The sequence below is a fragment of the Zosterops lateralis genome (assembly GCF_965231275.1).
Source record: "Zosterops lateralis genome assembly, chromosome: 33".
Taxonomy (NCBI): domain Eukaryota; kingdom Metazoa; phylum Chordata; class Aves; order Passeriformes; family Zosteropidae; genus Zosterops; species Zosterops lateralis.
Genome location: NC_139793.1, coordinates 4,144,912 through 4,165,123, shown reverse-complemented (window position 1 = coordinate 4,165,123; position 20,212 = coordinate 4,144,912). Strand labels below are relative to the sequence as shown.

General features: G+C 57.7%; 2 protein-coding genes and 1 long non-coding RNA gene across 3 annotated transcripts; all 3 read right to left on the bottom strand.

The window, feature by feature from the left end:
• Positions 1 to 215: 215 nt before the first annotated feature.
• TRPT1 (tRNA phosphotransferase 1) lies at positions 216 to 3,955 on the bottom strand. Its single transcript, XM_083881364.1, has 7 exons — positions 3,885 to 3,955; positions 3,265 to 3,346; positions 2,549 to 2,706; positions 1,713 to 1,887; positions 1,202 to 1,258; positions 990 to 1,100; positions 216 to 327 (listed from the first exon to the last, which is right to left on the bottom strand). Exons 1-7 carry the CDS (start codon positions 3,939 to 3,941, stop codon positions 230 to 232), a joined length of 738 nt encoding a protein of 245 aa, XP_083737490.1. The 5' UTR covers positions 3,942 to 3,955; the 3' UTR covers positions 216 to 229.
• A 234-nt stretch (positions 3,956 to 4,189) lies between these two features.
• Positions 4,190 to 12,114, bottom strand: SCYL1 (SCY1 like pseudokinase 1). Its single transcript, XM_083881256.1, has 16 exons — positions 11,905 to 12,114; positions 11,228 to 11,371; positions 10,924 to 11,046; positions 10,240 to 10,454; positions 10,046 to 10,136; positions 9,622 to 9,777; positions 8,986 to 9,144; positions 8,264 to 8,371; positions 7,934 to 8,047; positions 7,325 to 7,480; positions 6,406 to 6,594; positions 5,810 to 5,882; positions 5,447 to 5,641; positions 5,275 to 5,357; positions 4,995 to 5,190; positions 4,190 to 4,405 (listed from the first exon to the last, which is right to left on the bottom strand). Exons 1-16 carry the CDS (start codon positions 12,040 to 12,042, stop codon positions 4,293 to 4,295), a joined length of 2,253 nt encoding a protein of 750 aa, XP_083737382.1. The 5' UTR covers positions 12,043 to 12,114; the 3' UTR covers positions 4,190 to 4,292.
• Positions 12,115 to 16,221: 4,107 nt separating this feature from the next.
• LOC310921291 lies at positions 16,222 to 19,944 on the bottom strand. The gene is made up of 2 exons (XR_014592107.1): positions 19,444 to 19,944; positions 16,222 to 19,070 (listed from the first exon to the last, which is right to left on the bottom strand). It is a non-coding gene; the product is annotated as an uncharacterized lncRNA (long non-coding RNA).
• Positions 19,945 to 20,212: the final 268 nt, after the last annotated feature.

Here is a 20,212-nt window from a genome sequence, read left to right as displayed (position 1 = left end):
TCCCCCAGGACCCCCACGGGAACCCATCGGTACCGCCCCAATCCCGGCGGATGCGGCAATAAAGGAGATTTTCTGTGTGAAATCCCATTTGGGGGCACTGGGGGGGACTGGGGGGGACTGGGATGGAACTGGGGGGGACTGGGGGGGACTGGGGGGGTCCTGGGTCCCTCCGGGTGTTATTTGGGGAGGGGGATTGAGGCCAGGTGAGGCTCGTGGTGCTCGGGGGGGTTTATTGGTGTTTTCTTGGTTCAGACCCCCCCAAATCCTTGTCCGGGGGTCTCTCCCCCCCCTCCTCATCCCAGGGCCCGTCCAGGGGCAGTTCACACCCTGTGGGGGAGGGGATAGAGGAGGTGTTACCATGGCAACGGGACCCCCCCCAAATCCTGACCCCCCCAACCCCTGATCCCCCAAAGCCCCCCCCCCCAAATCCTGAGTCTGCCCAAAACCCCCTCAGACCCCCAAGACCCCCCAGTTTTGGGGTGCTCCTCAAATCTCGGAGTCTCCCCCACTCCCCCAAATTTCGGGACCCCTCCCCAAATTCTTGAACAATCCCCCCAAACATTTTAAGCCCCAAATTTCGGGGTCCTCCCCCAAACCCCCCCAATCCCCCCAAATTTCGGGATCTCCCCCAAAACCCCCCCAATCCCCCAAATTTCGGAGTCCCCCCCAAACCACCCCCAAAAATTCCCCAGTTTTGGGGACCCCCCACATCCCCCCCTAATTTCGGGGTCCCTCCCCAAACCCCCTGAGCCCCCCAATACCCTCAATTTCGGGGTCCCCCTCAAACCCACCCCAATCTCCCTAAATTTTGGGGTCTCTCCCCAAACTCCCCTCGAGCTCTCCAGTCCCCCCAAATTTCAGGGTCCCTCCCCAAACCCCTCGAACCCCCCAATCCCCCCCAAATTTCGGGGTACCCCCCAGTTTCGGGGTCCCCCCCTAAAGCCCCCCGAGCCCCCCCAATCCCCCCCAAATTCCGGGGTCCCCCTCACGGTGCGGCCGCAGCTGCAGGACCCTCAGGAAATATTTTGGGGGGATCCGGCCCTGGGCGTCCCCCGGCGTCAGGATCACCCCGTTGGCCGAGAGGAAAAAGGGGATCCCGTCTGGGTGGGGGGTCACACGGACATCAGGGGGGACCCCCAAATATCGGGGACCCTCCCAAATATCGGCAACACCCCAAAAAAATGGGGATCCCCCCCTTCACCTGCCAGAGCCCGGGGGCCGTCGATGATGATGGCGATTTCTGAGTCCGGCCTCATCCCTGTGGGGAGATTTTGGGGGGTCTTGGGGGATTTTGGGGGGTCCTGAGGGGTTTCGGGGTGTCCTGGAGTGGTTTTGGGGGGTCCTGAGGGGCTCCTGGGGGAGGTTTGGGGGTCTCAAGGAGGGTTTAAGGGGTTCTAGAAAAGGATTTTGGGGGGGCTCAAGAGGTTTCAGGGAAGCTTCAGGAAGGATTTGGGTTTGTCAAAAGGGTTTGGGAATTTTTGGGGGAGTTCTGGGGGGCTTTAGGGGGTCCCTGATGAATTTGGGGAGTTTTTTTGGGGTACCCAGAGGGTTTTTTTTGGGGTTGGGGTCGCTCACTGTTGCACACCTTGGAGTCCCCACCAGATGAGTGTGGGATCTCGGGGGATTTTGGGGGGTCCTGGGGTGGTTTTGGGGTGTCCTGGGGGTGTTTTGGGGTATCCTGGGGTGGTTTATTTTGGGTGGGGGTCACTCACCGCTGCGCACCCCGGGGTCCCCGGGCAGACCCCCCGCCAGGTGCAGGTGTTGTCTCCCCATGGGGCGCAGCCCCCCCGCCCGGATCGGGCCCCAGAGGCGCCGCCGGGTCCCGTGGGCGAGGGTGGGGGGCAGCGCCCCGGGGGTCCGCAGGGGGGTCAGCTCCAGCTCTGGCACCTGCCACCCCCCGGATACACCCCATGGAGCAGCCGAGACCCCCAGAATCCCACCCGGGATGTCCAAAATCCAACAAAAATCTCCAAAATCCAACCCAGGACACCCAAAATCCAACCCGAAACTCCCCAAATCCAACCCAGGATCTCCAAAATCCAACCCAAAATGTCCAAAATCCAACCCAGGACACCCAAAATCCCACCCAAAATTCCCCAGATCCCAGACAGGATCTCCAAATCCAACCCGAGACTCCAAAATCCCACCCGGGTTCACCAAAATCCAACCCAGGATCTCCGAAATCCAACCCAAGATCGAAATCCAACCCGGGGTTCCCAAAATTCAACCCGGGGTTCCCAAAATCCAACCCAGGATCTCCGAAATCCAACCCGGGGTCTCCAAAATCCAACAAAAATCTCCAAAATACAACCCGAGATCTCCAAAATACCCCCTGGGATTCCCAAAGTCCAATCCAGGACTCCAAAATCCAACCTGGGGTTCCCAAAATCCAACCCGGGATCTCCGAAATCCCACCCAGGATTCCCAAAATCCAATCTGAAATTCCCCAATTCCTCCCATAACCTCCCCCAAACACCTATGAACCCCCTCCAAATCCCTCTCAGCCCCTCTCAATCCCCTGGGGACCCCCCCAGAGCCCCCTCCTCACCGGCAGGGAGTGTCCCTGGTTGGCTCTGACCCTCAGGGGGTCGGGCCGGAGGGCGAATCGACCTTTGGGGTCAGAGGCCACGACCCTCTGCACGTCCCCCTCCGAGACCCCCGAGAAACGCCGCAGCCTCAGCAGAGCTCCCACCTCGACAAAACCGTCTGAGCCCAAAAATCCCCCCCGGGACCCCCGTCAGGGCCTTTGGGGGGGTCTCAGGGGGTGTTTGGGGTGTCTCAGGGGGTATTTTGGGGAATTTGGGGTCTCAAAGGGTATTTGGGGTGTCCCAGGGGGCATTTGGGGGTCCCAAAGGATGTTTTGGGGGTCCCAAAAGGCATTTGGAGAGGTCCCAAAAGGTATTTGAGGAATTTGGGGGGTCCCAAAAGGTATTTGGAGTGTCCCAGGGGATGTTTTGGGGGTCCCAAAGGGTATTTGAGGATCCTGGGGGGGGTCCCAAAGAGTATTTGGGGAATTCAGGGGGTGTCACAGGAGGTTTTTGGGGTGTCCCAGGGGGCATTTGGGGGGTCTCAAGGGGCACTTTGGGGTGAGCTGGGGGTGCTGGTGCTTTTGGGGTTGGGCAGAAAGAATTTTGGGGTGGATTTGGGATGTCAGCAGCAAATCGTGGGTTCCTTGACAAGTTTGGGGGTCTCGGGGCAGGTCGGGGGGTCCAGGGGAGGGTGGCTGGGGGGGATTTTGGGGGGATTTTTGGGGGTCTCACACACCTGGGCCCATGGGCAGCCCCTCATCAACAGCCCCATGGCGCAGGACGTAGCTCAGAGCCTTCGACAGCCGCACCTCGGGGTCCTGGGGGGGCCCATGGGTGACCCCAAACTCCCCCCCAGGGTGACCCCAACCCACCCACAGCCCCCCCATTATGGGTGACCCCCCAATTTTTGACCCCTCCCCAAACTGAGCTTCAAATGTCCCCCCACTTCAATACCCCTCCAATATCTGGAACCCCCCCCAGAGTATTTCTGGCTCCCCCAAGTGTGTCCCCCCCACTTGTCCCCCCATTTTTGGGTGTCCCCCCCTCGTGTCCCCCCATCCCTGGTGTCCCCTCCCTTAAATCCTTCCCCTCCCCCCGTGTCTTTGTCCCCTCCCCTCTCCAGGAATTCGTGTCCCCCCTCCCCACAATTTCTGGGGTCCTTGTGTCCCCCTCTCCCCATGTCCCCCCACCCCATTCTTGGGGTGTCCCCCCAATTTTTTTGGTCCTTGTCACCCCCTCCCCAAGTGTCCCCTTTCCCCCCATCCCAAGACCTTTATCCCGCCTCCCTCCCTGTGACTCCCCACCCAAATTTGGGGGTTCCTCCTAAAATTTTGGGGTCTTTCCCCCCCCCCAAACCTCTTCCTTCCGTCGCCGCCGCCGCTGGGCGGCGCTCTCGCCCCCCCGGGCGGCCATGCGGGGCCACGTGACTGCCCTCCGGGCCACGTGATCCAGTGCATTGAAACCACGCCCCCTCGCCACGTGACCCCGCCCCGCGCTCAATTATTCAGTACCTCGAAACCACGCCCCCTGGCCTCGTGACCACGCCCCCGAACCACGTGATTCCCCGCCCCTCGCCACGTGCCCGCGCAGTCACGTGTCCCCCTCAGGAATTTTTCCCGCCTTTCCCGTGGCGAGGTCATTACGGTTTTGGAGGTTGTTTTTATTATCGATTCCTTTTATTATCCCGCGCTCCTTCCCCCCCCAAAAAACCCCCAAACTGGGATTTTCCCCCTCCCTTTCCTCTCTTTGGGGTCTTCCCGAAACTCAGTCGAGTTTCCGCGCCCCCAGTTTGGGGGGACCCCGGGGACCCGCCCGGCGTTTGGCCTCCAGTTCCCGGCGCCGCTGCTGCTCCCGCTGCCGCCGGCCCGGAGGGGGCCCTGGGGGACACCGGGGTCACTCAGGGGGGGTTTGGAGGGGGTCACAGGGAAAGGGGGTGCAGGGGGATAAAGGGGTCTGGGGGTTCAGGGTCCCCAGGGGGTGTTGGGGACAGTCACAGGAGATATTTGGGGGGTCTGGGGAGTCGCAGGGGGGGGCACAAGGATATTGAAGAGGAAACCAGGGGGTCCCTGAAGGTTGGGGAGTCCCTCAGGGACATTGAGGGGTCATAGGGAGGGGTCCCAAGGGACTCATTGGGGGTCCCAGGGAGTGAGGGACGCCTCAGGCAGTTCTGGAGGGGATTTTGGGGAAGATCTCTGGGGGGTATGTGGGGGGTTGAGAGAGTCTGGGGGGGGTCTGGAGGGCTGGCGGTGTCCTGGGTGGGTCTGGGGGTGCCTGGGGGTGTCCAGGGTGGGTCTGGGGGTGTCTGGGGTAGATCCAGGGATGGGTCTGGGGGTGCCCAGGGGGTACCTGGGGTGGGTCTGGGGGGTCCTAGGTGGGTCTGGGGGTGCCTGGGGTGGGTCCAGGGTGCCCAGGGTGGGTCTGGGGGTGTCCAGGCTGGATCCAGGGGGTCCCGGGCAGGGGTCTCACCGTGCTGGCTGGGCAGGGCCTCCCAGGCGTCCTCCGTGCCCCACTCGCCCCCCACCCCCCACCCCCCCTCATCACCCCCCCCGGCTGGGGGAGGGGCGCTGGGGGGGGGCTCTGTGGGGGTGGGGCTGGGGGGCTGCGGGGGGGTCTCCACCTCCTCGGGGCTGCTGGCGGGGGGGCTCTGGGGCAGCTCCATGTCCTGGGGAGGGGGTGGGACAGAGGTGAGAGGGGATGGGGAGGGGGTCACACTGTGTCCCCCCCTCTCCCACCCCCCAAAACTCACCTCCAGACTGCCCCAGTCGTCATCCCACCCATCGGCATCTTCCAGGGGGGGCTCCTCAGGGGGGTTCTCCTCAGGGGGGGGCTCTGGGGGGGCAAAATGAGGGCTCAGGGGGGTCCCCAAGGCTGGGTGGGGGGTCAGGAATTGCAGGAATTGGGAGGAGGGGGTCACTCACCTTTTGGGGGGGCTGTGGGGCTCTCAGCTGGGGGCTGCGGGGGTCCCTGGGTTGGGGGGGGGTGATGGGGGGCTGCCCCCCCCTCGCCCCCCATCAGCCGAGCCGTCAGGGAGGTGACACCGGTGACAGCCCAGGACACGGCGGCCCCCAAGCCCCCCGTGCCCCCCCCTGCAGTGGGGGCTGTGCTGGAGGCGTCTGTGGGAGAGAGGGGAGGGGGTCACGGGGAGGGGGAGCACCCCCAGAGCCCCCCCTGTGTCCCCCCACCCTGAGTCCCCTTTTTTCCTCCCCCAATCTCAATTCTTTTCCCCAATTATTTCACCCCCTCCCCACAATTTTTTGTGTCCCCCCCCTGCAGTTTCTCACCCCCCTCCTGGGCCCCCCCAGCCTCGGCCGCCGCCTCCAGCTGCTCCAGGAAACTTCGGATGGCCCGGAACGCCTGGGGGGGACCCCGACAGTGAGAGACCCCCCGGGACCCCCACCCCTCCATAGCACCCAGACCCCTCCCCAAGAGTGCACTGGGACCCTCCCCAACCACCCTGACCCCCCCCCAAATTTCTCCAAGACTCCCCCCAGCACCCAGACCCCTCCCCAAATACTTCAGGACTGTCCCCAGCACCCTAAAACCCCCCACCCCAAATTGTCTTAGGACCCCTTGCTGTGAGACTGCCCCCCCGCCCAGTGGGACCCCTCACCCACATTTCATCAGGACCTTCAGCACCCAAACCCCCTCCCCAATTTCTCTGCGTCCCTCCCACCACTGTAAAACCCCCTCCCCAATTCCTCTGTGTCTCTCCCCAGCACCCAGACCCCCCCTAATTTCTCCAGAAACCCCCCACAGTGGGACCCCACCCCATTTCATCAGGACCTGCAGCACCCAAACCCCCTCCCCAATTCCTCTGTGTCCCTCCCCAGCCCCCAGCCCCCTCCCCAAATCCCTCCAGGCCCCCTCCCACCCTCACCTGCTGCCGGACTCCGGGGTGGGGGTCCACAGTGAGGGCGCAGAGGGGGGGCAGCACCCGCCCCGCCACCTCGTGGGGGGAGTAGCACCCATGGGTGGCGGCGAAGGCGGCGACAGCAGCGGCCCGGGCCGGGGGAAAAGGGTCCCGGGTGGCCCTGGCCAGAGCGGGGGCCAAAACCCGCCGGCGGGTCTGGGGGAGACAGGGGGACACAGAGTGAGAGGGGACAGGGTCTGGTGGGGGAACAGGGGGACAGTGAGGGGGGAACACAGGGGAGGGACACAGTGAGGAAGGGACAGGGGAACACAGAGTGAGGAGAGGAGCACAGCAGAAATTGTGTCCTGGGCAGTGTTTTGGGGGGGTTTTGGGAGGGTTCAGGGGGTCTTAGAGCTCACCTGGAGGGGGGAGGTGTAGGGCCAAGTGCCCCAGTTACAGTGGGAAGATTATGGGGGTCTCAAGGAGGGGTTCAGGGGGTCTCAGAGCTCACTTGGGGGGAAAGTGGAGGGCCAGGCACCCAAGGGGGAGTTATAGGAGGGTTATAGGGGGGGTCTCAGGGGAGGTTTAAGGGTCTTAGGGTTCACTTGGGGGGGCATGTGTGGGGCCAGGCACAGAGAGGGGGTTATGGGAGGGTCTCAGAGGGGTCACAGAGCTCACCTGGAGGGGGGCAGGTGGGGGGCCAGGCGCCCCAGGCACAGCGTGGGGGTTATGGGGGGGCCTCAGGGGGGGTTCAGGGGGTCTCAGAGCTCACCTGGGGGGGCAGGTGGGGGGCCAGGCGCCCCAGGCACAGCGTGGGGGTTATGGGGGGGCCTCAGGGGGGGTTCAGGGGGTCTCAGAGCTCACCTGGGGGGGCAGGTGGGGGGCCAGGCGCCCCAGGCACAGTGTGGGGGTTATGGGGGGGGTCTCAGGGGGTCTCAGAGCTCACCTGGGGAGGCAGGTGAGGGGCCAGGCGCCCCAGGCACAGCGTGGCGTTGCAGCGCAGGGGTCCCAGCGCGTCCCCCCCCTGCACCTTCAGCAGCAGCCGGGGCAGCTCCCCCCCCCTGCGCCCCTCCCCCAGCTTGGGCGCCAGCAGCACCATGGACTGGGGGGAGGGACACACAGGGGGGGTCAGGGGGCACCCCCAGATGGGATTTTGGGGGGTTTCCCACCTGATCCAACCCATCTGGGGGTGGTTGGGGGAGTCTCGCCCGTTTTGGGGGCCCACAGGTGGTTTTGGAAGGAGGTTCCCAAGTTATTGAGGAGGGGGAGCTCCAGGTGATTGAAAAGTCCCACCCATTTTGGGGAGGGGTCCCCACTCAGTCCCACCCATTTGATTGGGGGGGGTCCCCAGATGGGTTTGGAGGTCTTTATTTGATTTTTAGAAAAGTCTCCAGGTGGTTTTGAGGGATCCCCAGGTAACTTTTGGGGGAATCCCCGGAGGTCTGGGGGTCCTGGGTGAGTTAGGGGCTTCCCAGGTGACTCTGTGGGTCCTGGGTGATTTGGGGGGGGGTTTCCCAGGTGATTTGGGGGGTCCTGGATGATTTTGGGGACTCACCTTGACCGTCTGTTCGCGGATGGCCGGGTTGGAGTCGAGGAACCCGTGGGCGACGTGAGGGAAAATTTGGGAATCCACCGTGGCCTCAGGCAGGAACTCAATGTACTCCTCGAGCTGGGGAGGGGGATGAGACCCCTGAACACCCCCAGAGACCCCCAGAGCCCCCCAAAACCACAGATCAACCCCTCATGGATCCTCCTCTGAACCCATGGATCCCTCCCAGCACCCCCCAAACCCCATAGAGCCCCCCCAATCCCTCCCAGTCTCATCCCAGTCCTTCCCAGTGCCATCCCAGTCCCCTCCCAGTGCTCCCAGTCCCCTCCCAGTCACCAGCTGCAGCAGGCGCAGGCGCAGGCCCCGCTCGGGGGACGAGAAAAGCCGGACGAGGACGGGGACAATTCGCTCCTGGTACTCGGGGGGGTCCAGGACCTTCGCTACCTGGGGGAGCAGGGGGAGATAAGGGGGTTATGGGGGGATTTTGGGGGTCCCACCTGCAGCAGGGAGGTTGTGGGTGGGATTTGGGGGGTCAGGGAGGTTTTAGGGGGTATTTTTGGGGGTGTCCCAACTGCAGTAGGGAGGGCAGAGATATTGTGGGTGGGATTTTGGTCAAGGAACTTTTGTGGGGATATTTTGGGGGTCTCACCTGTAGCAGGGAGAGCAAGGAGGTTGTGGGTGGGATTTTGGGGGGTCAGGGAGGTTTTAGGGGATATTTTGGGGGTGTCTCACCTGCAGCAGGGGGGGCAGGGAGGTTGCGGGTGGGATTTGGGGGGTCAAGGAGGTTTTAGGGGGTATTTTGGGGGGGTCCCACCTGCAGCAGGGGCAACAAGGAGGTTTTGGGTGGGATTTTGGAGGTCAGGGAGGTTTTAGGGGGGTATTTTGGGGATCCCACCTGCAGCACAGAGGGCAGGGAGGTTGTGGGTGGTATTTCGGGGGTCAGGAAGGTTTTAGGGGGCTATTTTGGGGGGGTCCTACCTGCAGCAGAGAGGGCAGGGGGGTTGTGGGTGGTATTTTGGGGGTCAAGGAGGTTTTATGTGGATATTTTGGGGTCCCACCTGCAGCAGCGGGGGCAGAGCACTGGCATCAGCACTGCCCAGCTCCAGGGCCTCAAGCAGCCTCGGGAGCAGCTTGTGCCTCCGGAAGGGCCCCGGGAGGGACTCCAGGAGAGGGGGCAGCTCCTGCAGGAACGTCCGGCGCTCTGAGGGGTCCTGGACCTGTCAGGGGGTCCCAAAAATACCGGGGGGGTCAAGGGGACACATCAGGGAATGGAAATGGAAACAGAAATGAGGGTGAGGATGAAGGAACAGAGATGGGGATGAGCAGGAGGGGACAGGGATGGGAAGGATGATGGGGATGAAGATGAGGATGAAGGAATAAGAGTGAAACTGATGATGAGAGGACAAGGATGGGAACAAGGATGAGGATAAAAGATCAGGGATCAAGGGATGGGCACGAGGATAAGGACAGAGGAACAAGAATGAACACGAGAATGGGACAAGGATAAAAATTAAGAAACAGAGATCAGCAGACAGTGCTAGGAACGAGGATAATGATGAGGATAAAGAACAGGAGCAAGCACCAAGATAAAAAAACAGAGATAAAGACGAGATTGAGGACGAGGATAAAAGAACAGGAATGAACATGGGGATGAGGATGACGGAACGGAGATGAGGACGAGGCTGAGGCCAGACCTGGAAGTGCTCGAGGAAGAGCCCGGTGCGCACCAGGGCACAGGCCAGGAAGGCTCCCGGGCGCTGCAGCCGCTCCAGGAGGGGCCCTGGGCCCGGCCGAGCCCCCGGATCTGCCGCCACCAGCTCCGAGAAGGGCGGGATGAGCCCGGGGGGGATCTGGGGGGACAGAGGGGACACGGGGTCAGGGCCACCCCAAGGGCTGTGGGGAACAGGGTAAGGGGGAGCCCAGAGTCTGGGGGGGTTCTGGGGATTGAGCAGGAATTTGGTGGATCCACAAGTTTGGGGGGAGTCAAACTGGGGGGATCCAGGGTGGTTGGGAGTCCCCAGGATTTTGGGGTGGTCTTGGCTGTTTGGGGGTCCCCAGGATTTTGGGGAGGGTCCCGGCTGTTTGGGGGTGCTCAGGCTTTTGGGGGGGGGTCCTGACCTTGCCGAAGCTGCGCAGAGCCCCCGGCCGGGGGAGGGGTCCATTGAAGACCTCCCAGATGAGGCAGCCCAGGCGCCACATGTCCCCTGCCCTGGGGGGGCCGTGACAGTGGGGAGGGGGCACAGGAGACCCCCACGGTCCCCTGAGCCCCCCCAGCCACCCCCCCACCTTTCCATGTCCCCTCCCCAACTCACCAGGGGTCCCCCTTCCCTCGGGAGGGGTCGCTGAGCTCAGGGGGGTCCTGGGGCCGGGAGGGGTCACCGGGGGGGCGGGTGGGGGTCCCCTCAGTGGCAGCTGCCACCCTCTCGAGCCCCCCCAGCTTCCACTCGCCCCCGGGGTCCACAAAGATGGAGTCGAGTCCCAGGGAGTGGTGAACCAGCCCCGAGACCCCCAGGAAGGCCAGCGCCGTCTGGGGGGGACAAAAAAACCCTGATATTGGTAACCCCCCCACGAAAAGGTGCCTTCCCACCCAGGAGCCAAAAACCTGGATCCCAAAATCCCCCCAGATCAGGGAGACCCCCCATGATCCCAGGGATTCCCTCACCCACCTGAGCCCCTCCATGATCTTGGAATTCCCCCCCCGACCCCCTGATTTCAGGGTGCCCCCAAAGGCCTCAGGGACCCCCCCTCAGATTCCCCTCAAATTCCAGATCACCTCCTCCTCCCCAGAGCCTCTGCAGCCCCCAGACCCCCCCAAATCCCCCCTCCTCAGCAGCAGCCCCCAGACCCCCCCAAATCCCCCCTTCTCACCAGCAGTCTCTGCAGCCCCCAGACCCCCCAAACCCCCCTCCTCACCAGCAGCCCCCAGACCCCCCAAACCCCCCTCCTCACCAGCAGTCTCTGCAGCCCCCAGACCCCCCCAAATCCCCCCTTCTCACCAGCAGCCTCTGCAGCCCCCAGGCCACCTCCTGCTCGCCCGAGTCCCCGCTCGGGGGGTGCAGCCTCAGGTGCCGCCGCAGGGGGGTCACGGCCTCTGTCACCAGGTACAGGCACTGCTCCGTCTGGGGGGACACTCTGGTCACCCCGGGGACCCCCCAAGTTCCTCCTGTGTCCCCTCAGCAGCCCCACCATTCCTGTCCCCACAATGTCCCCTCACTCACCACCATCTCCTCACTCCCCACGTCCCCACCGCCCCCCTCAGTGTCCCCACTGTCCCCCCCCCGGTGTCTCCCTTCCTGTCACCTCCAGGCTGTCCAGGTAGCCCAGGATATTGGGGTGTCGGAGGCTGCGGAGCCGCTTCAGCCCCGCCCGGGCCAGGGCGGTGGCAGCGGGGTCCCCCCCCGGGCCCAGAGTGTGGGTGAACACCGACACCGGAGCTCCATCGGCCTGGGGACACGGGGACAGGCAGGGGACAGTCAGGGGACAACACGGGGAATAAATAGCACGGGGGGAAAGGGAGAGACAAGGGGACACTGTGGGGACACTGTGGGGACACTGTGGGGACACTGCGGGGACACTGTGGGGACATGCGGGGCCGGAGTAAAGATGTGAAAGGGGGACACGGTGGGGACATGGGGGGCGCAGAGATGAGGGGACAAATGGAAATGAGGGGACAGCGGTGACACGGGGATGGAAACATCTGGGACCCGGCGATGGGGGACAAGGATGGCTCGTGTGGTGACGTGGGGACACGTAGGGACAGCGAGACCTGCGGGCACAAAGGGATGGAGACACCGAGGGACAGACACCGGGGGAGGGGACACGGAGGGACAGAAGGACGGGGGTCTCTAATGGAGGGGACCCGGGGGATTCGGGGCAGGGGATGGCGGGGTTGTGGCCATGGAGGGATCCGGTAATAGGGAGGGGACACATGAAGGGACACACGAGGGGACACGGAACCCCCTCCCGCCATCCCCCACCTTGCGGCGCCCCCGCAGCAGCCGCCAGAGCGGGGCCGGGGCCGCGGGGTCCGGGAGCGGGTCCGCCTCGGGATCGGCATCGGGCAGGCCCAGCTCGAAGGGGAAATCCCGCACCGGGTCCCGGGAGAAGAGCCACATGGCGGGGCCGGACCCGGGGGTCCGAGGGGGTCCCGGGGGTCCGAGGGGGTCCCGGGGCCGGGCCCGGAGGAAGCGGCGGCGGCCCCGGGCGGGAGGATCCGGTGACGGACCGGGGGCGGGGCCTCGCTGAGCCAATGAGGGGCTCAGGGCGGGGTCTGGATAAGCCAATGAGGAGGCGGGGGTGGGGAATGGGAGGAGTGAAGGGCGGGGCCCAGGAGAGCCAATAAGGGGCTGGGGAGGGAACTGAGGGAACCAATGAGGAACCAGCAACGGGAAGGGGGCGGGACAGGGCAGAAAAGGGGGCGAGGCCAAAAGCACCAGAGGGGGCGGGGGTTGTGAAAGGACACGCGGCAGGAAGCGGCGGTGACGTCACCAGGCGCGCCCAGCTGCTGTGACGTCAGGGGACAGCAATGACGTCACTTATACCAAGGTCATTTCCCCCCCCAGCCCCAATGACGACACAAGGCCGGTCAGGACTCAGCAGTTTATTGATCATTGGGGGTCCCTGTCGCGACAGGGGGGTCCCATTGCAGTAGAGTCTGTCACGACAATGGGGATTCACAGCGATACAAGCCCCATCACAGTCCTTGGAGCAACACGGGGTCCCTGTCACAGCACAGGAGCACTGTCGTGACAGGGGGGTCCTGTCTCCATACTCTTCTTCAGAGCGATCCAGGGTCCTGTTGTGATACAGAGCCCTTGCAGAATGTGGGTTCCTGTTGCGATAGACAATCCCTGTCGTGACATAGGGGACCCCCTGTCCTGGTGGGTCACACCCCAGTGTGGGGCTTTGGGGAAATGAGGGGCAGGGGTGTCCCTGTCGCAATAAGGAGTCCCTGTCACGATATGCAGGGCCCTGTTACCAAAAGGGTTCCCAATCATGACATGGAATCTCCCCCTCCCTGTACCACGGGTCCCCCAAATCCGTGTGAATAAATAAATCCCATCATGATAGTGGGTTCTTATCGCAATACAGGGGTTCCTGTCACGATATAAAGCCCCTGTCAGGATATGGGGGTCACCCTTTTCTCTGGATTGTGAGTCCCCCAAGTCAAGGAGGAGAAATGGGAGAGTCTCCACCACAATATGGTGCTCCCTGTCGTGATATAAAGGGGTGTCTGTCACGATATGGGTGGTCTCTGTCACGATGGAGCCCCAGGCCAGAAGCAGCAGCGGCGCCACGGGGGGTCGAACCCCGCCCCGGGGGGTCCCGGGGGTGCCACCACTGGCGCCTTTTGCTTTTTTTTTGGCCTTTTTGGGTCCGGAGGAGAAAAAGCAAAACCTGAGAAAACAGGGAAAAGTTTTCTCAGGAAAAGAAAAAACCTCCCGAAATGGGAAAAAAAAACAAACAACAAAAAAAACCTCCCCAAAACATGTCTGGCCCCGCCCCAGACGATCTGGGGCAAAATGTGGGGAAATGTGGGGCCGGAGCACACCCGAAAACGGGCGGTTTGGGGGGTTTGGGGCCCAGCTCGCGCTCCCGGCGCAATTTGGGCAGAGAAATGGGGATTTTGGGTCCGACTCACGGCCCAGGCGCAAAACACAAACGGGGATCTCGGGTCACGGACGCGTCCCGGTCGCAAAATTGGGCTGGAAAGAGACATTTGGGGCGCAAAATGGGTTCAGATCGGGGTTAATCCCGCGCCCCCGGCACACACAACGAGGTCAGAAACGAGGATTTGGGGTCGGACACGCGATCCGGGCGCAGAACGAGGCCAGAAACGGGGATTTGGGGCCGACCGGCGCTAAACGGGCTCGGAAAGGGCCGCTCGGGGTCCAACGCGCGCCCCCGGCGCAGAATTAGCTCAGAAAATCGGGGAGTTTTGGGTTAATCACGCGCCCCCCTCGCAGTTTGGGCCGAAAACGGGGGATTTTTGGGGTCGGCGCGTCCCGCGGGGGCCCGGCCGGTACTTACTCCGCTCGCTCACCTTTTCCTGCCTCTTATTTTGGGGGGAAATTCTAGTTTTTAAGCTTTTTTTGGAGCAAATTGTTCCGTTTTGGGGCGAATCGAGGCGGTTTTGGCACTGTCACTGTGGGGAGGGGAGAGAGACAACACCCAACCCCCCATCCCCAAATCCTGCTCCTCCATCCCTTTCCTTTGGGGGGGAAAAAATCCAGGGAAAATGATTCAAAAGCTCCTCCCCCTCCCCAGGCACCACGCCAAGGCACTGACTAAGCACTTTTTTTGGGGGAATAAAGCCATTTTTTGGTTAAATTCCCAACTTGGGGGGCGGGCCCTGCCAGCAGCGCATTCTAAAGGCAATTTTGGGGTCTTTTCTTAGGGGGGGAAAGCAGCCAATCCCAAAGCTCCCCCTCCCCTTCCATCCCTGGAATAGCCCATTTTGGGGTGAAAGCGGCACAAATACCAATTTCTGGCTCCCTACTGTCTCCTGCAGACCCTGTTTTGGGGTTTTTTTGCCCCATTCTGGCTCTCGGAGGCTCCTCTGGCGGGGGCAGGGCCGGCGGGGGCTGCAAAAAACACCCACGAGACCCCCCCCCCAAACACACCCTGTCAGGTTTTTTTTGTTTTTGGGGGGGAAAAGCGGCCGAATCGGTGAAAGCGCCCGATGGTCGCGGTTTTCCGCCGGTTTTGGGGGGGATTTGGGGTCGGGAGGTGCCCACATGCCACGTCCGGGGGGGTCCCCGCGCTCCCCCCGCCTCCCGACGCCCCAAAACGGCCGAAAACGCCCCAAATCCGCCGCCCTTCCCCCCACCCCCCGCGCGGGTCCCAGGGGGGCTCAGGGTGGGGGAGGGGCGCGCCCGGTACCTGCCGCCGCCGAATTTGGGGGGGGGGGTTTTGCCTCAAATTTGAGGTTTCCCCCCCCACCCCTCGCTCGCTCCTACACTTACTCGTTTTGGGGATAAAAGTCTAAATTTAAGCATTCCTGTTTGCTGGTTTTGGAGAAAAAAACCTGAAAAGATGATTATTGTCCCCTCCCCCCGCGCCTGCTCCAGCCCCTCCCCCTCCGCGGGGATTTTTTTTTTGGGGGGGATTTTTACGTTTTTTCTTTTCCTAAGGAAAGCTCCTGGAGCCACATTCCTGCTCTTCCAGCTTCACTTTGGGGCAAAAAAGCTTCTTTTTCTGATGCTGCTGCTGACTCCTCCCACTTGCGGCTGTGGAAAGGGCGGAAAACACCCCAAAACCGCCCCCTCCCCACCAAAAACCGACCTCCCCTCCAAAAAAAAAAAAAATGAAATTAAATCGACTCTTACTTCTCTGCATTCCCCAAATCTGGGGGTTTTCTCCTCAAATCCCTGCCGGAATCTCCTGAGCGCGTTTTGAGTGCAGATTGGCCTTTTTTGGTTAAATCCTCCTCTTTTTTTTTTTCTCCCTTTCCTCGGCTTTTTCTCACCGTTTTTTTTTTTGCCTTTTTTTCCCTGTATTTTGCTGCTTCCCTGAGGGGGGAAAAAAACTCGAGACACCCCCTCCCCCTTTCCCCACCCCCCCCAAAAAATACAAAACATTTCTTTGATCATTTCTCTCCCTTTTTTTTTTTCTTTTTTTTTGTTATCACCAGCCCCTCCCGCGCGACGCCTTTTGGGATAAAAAACAAAAGATTTTGGACACTTACTGAGCGGCGCCGGCGGGAGCGGCGGAGCCGGAGGGCGCTGGAGGAATTTGGGGGGTTTTCCCCATTTCTGGGGGGTTTAATAGAAAAAGGGGGAAAGGGGGAGGGGCGACGGCGGCGGCGCCTGAAACGACAAAAGCCCAAAACCCCCCAAATCCCCCCAAAATTCCCAAACCCCCGTGGGGGGTGGGGCCTCACCCGGCCGCTGCCTCTGGCTCCGTTTGGGGCTTTTTCTTTTAAATTCCTCAATTTTCCTGGCTCCGGGGCCAAAATCGGGGTTTTTCTTCCTTTTTCTCCCTGTATCCTTCGTTTTTTCATTATTTTTCGCTTCTATTTTCTCCTCTAAATCCTCTTTGATTTTCTCTCATTTTTCCTCTCTTCTAGTCTCTTCTAATTTTTCTCTCTTCTTATTTTTTCCCTGTTTTCTTTTACTTCCATCTTCTCAAAATTTTCAGCACTTGGGTTTTTCATTTTTTCTATAATTTTCTTTTTTCTATTTTCGTTTTTCCCAATTGTATTTTTTCCAAAAGCATTTTTTTCTATTTATTTTCAGTCTATTTTCATTTTTTTCTATAATTTTTCTATCATCTTCTATTTTCTATTTGTTCTATTTTCTTTTTTCTAATTTCTTCTATTTTCTCCAATTTTCTATTTTTAATTTTTTTCTAGTTTCTTCTACTTTCCAATTTTCTTCTCTTTTTCTATTTTCTTTATTTTTTTTCATTTTTCTATGCTTTTAAAATTTTCTTTTTTTCCAATTTCTATTTTTCAAAATTTTTTTCTATTTTCTTTTTTCTATTTTTTTTTCTGATTTTCTTCTATTTTCTCTCTCTTTTTTTTTTTTTGTTCTATTTTCTGTCTTTTTCTCCTTTTTTTTTTCCTCTCTTCTCTCTGCTCTTCCCCTGTCCAACTGCCAATGCCATTTTACCAAAAAAAGTCCTTTTTTTTCCCCCCAGATGGGGCCACTGCGAAGAAAAACTTTCCTTTCCCTGCCGACTCCATCTTCACTCTTCATTTTTCCTGCTCTTTTCTCAAAATTGGCTCCTCTCAATCCATCCTGAGCCTGAAAAAGCCGCATTTCACCCCAAACCGGCCGCCCCCGCCTGCGCTGCCCGGCCCGGCCCCATTTGGGGACAAAACTACATTTTTTTTAAAGCTTTAAGAGCTTTTTTTAAAAAAAATTAAATCAAAGGAGCTTTTTTAGCAGAAAACAGCGTATCAAGCGCTTTTTTCTTTAAATTAAAGCAGCTTAAAAAGCTCTTTTTTAAAAATAAAAACCGCCCCAGGTTGCTCCGGCTTTTAGAAAATACCATATTTATGGTATGTTAAGAATTAAAGAGCTGCGATTTCTCCCAGAAATCGGCTTTGAAAGCAACGATTTCTTAAAAATCAGCATTAGAAGCTTCGGTTTAAAGAAAAACCAGCTTTAGGAGCTTTTTAAAGGTTTTTCATTCATTTTTTTTTGATTAAAAATGCCCCATCTCGCTCTGGCTTTTCCCATTACCGGAATCGCCGGAATTTAAGGATTTCTATCGAAAGAAATCAGCTTTAAGAGCTCATTTTTTTCCATAAAGGAAAACAGCTTTCATCTTTTTTTTTTCTTTAAATAAAGCTTTAAGAGCCTCTTTTATGAAATAAATCATTCTTAGGCGCTCCTTTTATCAAATCTCGCAGCTTTAAGAGCTTTTTGTCGGCAATAAAGCCACTTTTGGAGCTCTGGTTAGAGAATAAAGCCATTTTAGGAGCTTTTTGTAGAAAATGGAGCAGCTCTTGAAGAGCTTTTTTGCTCAAATTCGAGCGGTTTTGGGGCCGTTCCGGGGCTGATCCTCGGCCGGGCCCTCCCGGCTCGGGGCCCTCGGTTATAAACGGCCCGGCCCCGCCTCCGCGGGGGCGACAAAATAGTCCCCAAAATCACCAAAAAAGGGCAAAACCCCCCCAAAATCGCCCCCCTCCCGGTGTGAAAAAGCATATTTTATAGTTATTTCTCGTTTTTTAGTGTTTTCTTTGATTTTTTTCCCTCAGAAATCGCGCCTACTCCTCACCCCCCCCCCCCCCCCCAGGCCGTGGGGGTTCGGCCGCGCCACGCGGTGCGGCAGGAAAATGGTTAAATTTAATAGAATTTTTCCTTCGGTTTGGCCGATTCTGCCCTAAAATCTTTGGGTTCGACCTTCGCGGGTGGTTTTAGAGGTGGGGTGGGGTTTTTTGGGGTTTTTTATTCATTCATTTTACTCTGTTTTTTTTTTGCTTTTGCTGCGTCACGGAGTTGGGCCGCAGCCAAAACGGCGCCGCTTCGATTCTCCTCAAAAGGGTCACAAATATTTGAGGGAAAATAAAACTTCTTGAGGGGATACAAACCCTAAAATCCCCAATTTTCACCGACTTTTGTTCCGTAAAAAGCCCTTTTTTGGTCGTTCCCCAAACGACTCTGTTTAAACTTTTTTTTTTCCTCCATCCTGGTCCAGCACAGCCCAAACCACCATATTTCTTTTCTTTTTTTAATCACAAAAATGCACCAAAATATCACCATTTTACCCCATTTCGAGCCACATCGAGTTATGGAAGTCCCTGTTTACAACAAGGGGAATAAAACCCCACTTTTTGAAGGCATTTTTAGGCTTCTTTTTGGTATTTTTGAGGCGTTTCCGGGCAGGAAATGACACCCCAAAAATGCTGGAAGGGAGTGGACAAACCTCCCCCTCCTCAACTCTTTAATTATCATTAATTAAAACTGCTCTGGGGTTAATTAAAGCTGCTGACGAAGCCAATGAGGCATTTTGGGGGTGTGGGAGGAGCCGTTCCGACATTTTTTGGGGCGTTTCCTGCAGGAGAAACTTATTTCCTTATTGTTATTAATGATTATTGTTTTCTGTATTTTTCCATTGTTAAGACTCTCAAATGTAATTTCCTCCCTCCTTCCCCATTTCAGGTGCTGGAAAAGGCCTTTTCCCCAAAATACCCCAAATTTAGGGAAGATTTATCTGAAATATTAATTTTTATAGTAATATTTTGCCCGTTTGCAGCTGGTTTAAGGCCTAATTTAAAATTTAAAATCATTTTAGCCACTCTGACATGGCCAAAGTTCACGTTTTCCTCATGAAAATAACCCAAAAGCTGCTTTTTCACAAGGGCTGGTCCTGGAAGGGCCCTTTTAATGCATTTTCCATGAAAAAGGTGAATCAAGTTTTCCTGAAAATTCTGAGTTTCATCCGGGAAAAAAACAAGAAGATTAATTTCAATAATTATTTTGGCCGCAGTCATTTGTCCATTTTTAATTGTTTTTAACCACATCTCCTTAGTTTCAGCTTCATTTTATTTCCTCACTTCCGACATGTCTAAAATTCATTTATTTGAATGGAAATGCCCCCAAAAGCTGTTTTTTCCTCAGGAGCTGAACCTGGAGAAGCCATTTTAAAGCATTTTTTCTCTGGAAAGATGCTCTTCTCCAAATCTTGGCTGTTTCTTAGGAAAAATAATAGAATAAAAAATCAGTTTTAATTTGTTTTTAAAACTAAGATAGCACTAAAACTTTTAAAAAGCCTTACCAGCACTTTAAGGTCGATTTAAGCCATTTTTGTGTCACAGGACACAGATTTTGCCCTCAAAAATCACCACTAAGCCAAACCTTGCAGCTTTTCAGCTGCTTTTTTAAACCAAACGCCCCCATTTTTAACCCAAACCCTGAAGTTGCCCCTCACCTCCCCCAAACCCCATTTCTCAGTGAATTTTTGAAGCAAAACTACCTCGATTCTTCACTCTAAACCCACCATTTCCTTGAAGCTTTCCAGCCTTTTATAAATCGACCCTTTTGAGCGATTTCTCACACAAAAATTACCTCACAAAAAAGGGGGAGCGAACAGGAGGAACTTCATTGCGTCCCCTCCTCCCTCCTCAAACTGCCGCTAAATTTGCACAAACCCCCCATCCCCCCACTCATTCCCCTCCCCCACAGCTCCGATTTTCATTCCGCCCCTCCCCCACGCCCATTTGCAAAAAAAAAAAAAAAAAGGAAAAAAAAAAGGATTTTGAGGGCGGAGGGATCTGGCGGAAGGATCCGGCGGAAGGATGGGTGTGAAGTGTCCCCGGTCCCGTGGCCGGCGGAGGGATCTGCCCGCGGAGGGATCCGGGAGTGACAAGTAAGTGGGCGGGGCCACGAGGAGACCACGCCCCCTTTAAAAACCCCGCCCTCCGTTTTGCCGCAGTCGCCGCGGGGGCGGCGCCGAGGGCGCGGCGCCATCGCTGCGTCTGCCCCGCAATGCCCCGCATTGGCCGAGTCACCTCCGCTGTGTCCGCACAGACTAAACTGTTAAAAAAAATCCACCTTTTTTCCTTGGTTTTACCTCAGAAAAACACGAGTTACCTCAAAAAAACCACGAGTTGCTGCAGGAAAATCTTGTTTGCCTCAGAAATGGCCGAGTGCCGTCAGAAAATGACCGATTTCCCTGAGAGAAATGTCTGGTTTCCCTCAGGAACGTCTGGTTTTACCTCATCAAAATCTCACTTCCCTCTGAGACGTCTGGTTTGCCTCAAAAATGTTTGATTTCCCTCAAGAAGTGTCCGATTTGCCTCAGAAATGTCCTATTTGCCTCGAAAATGTCTTACCT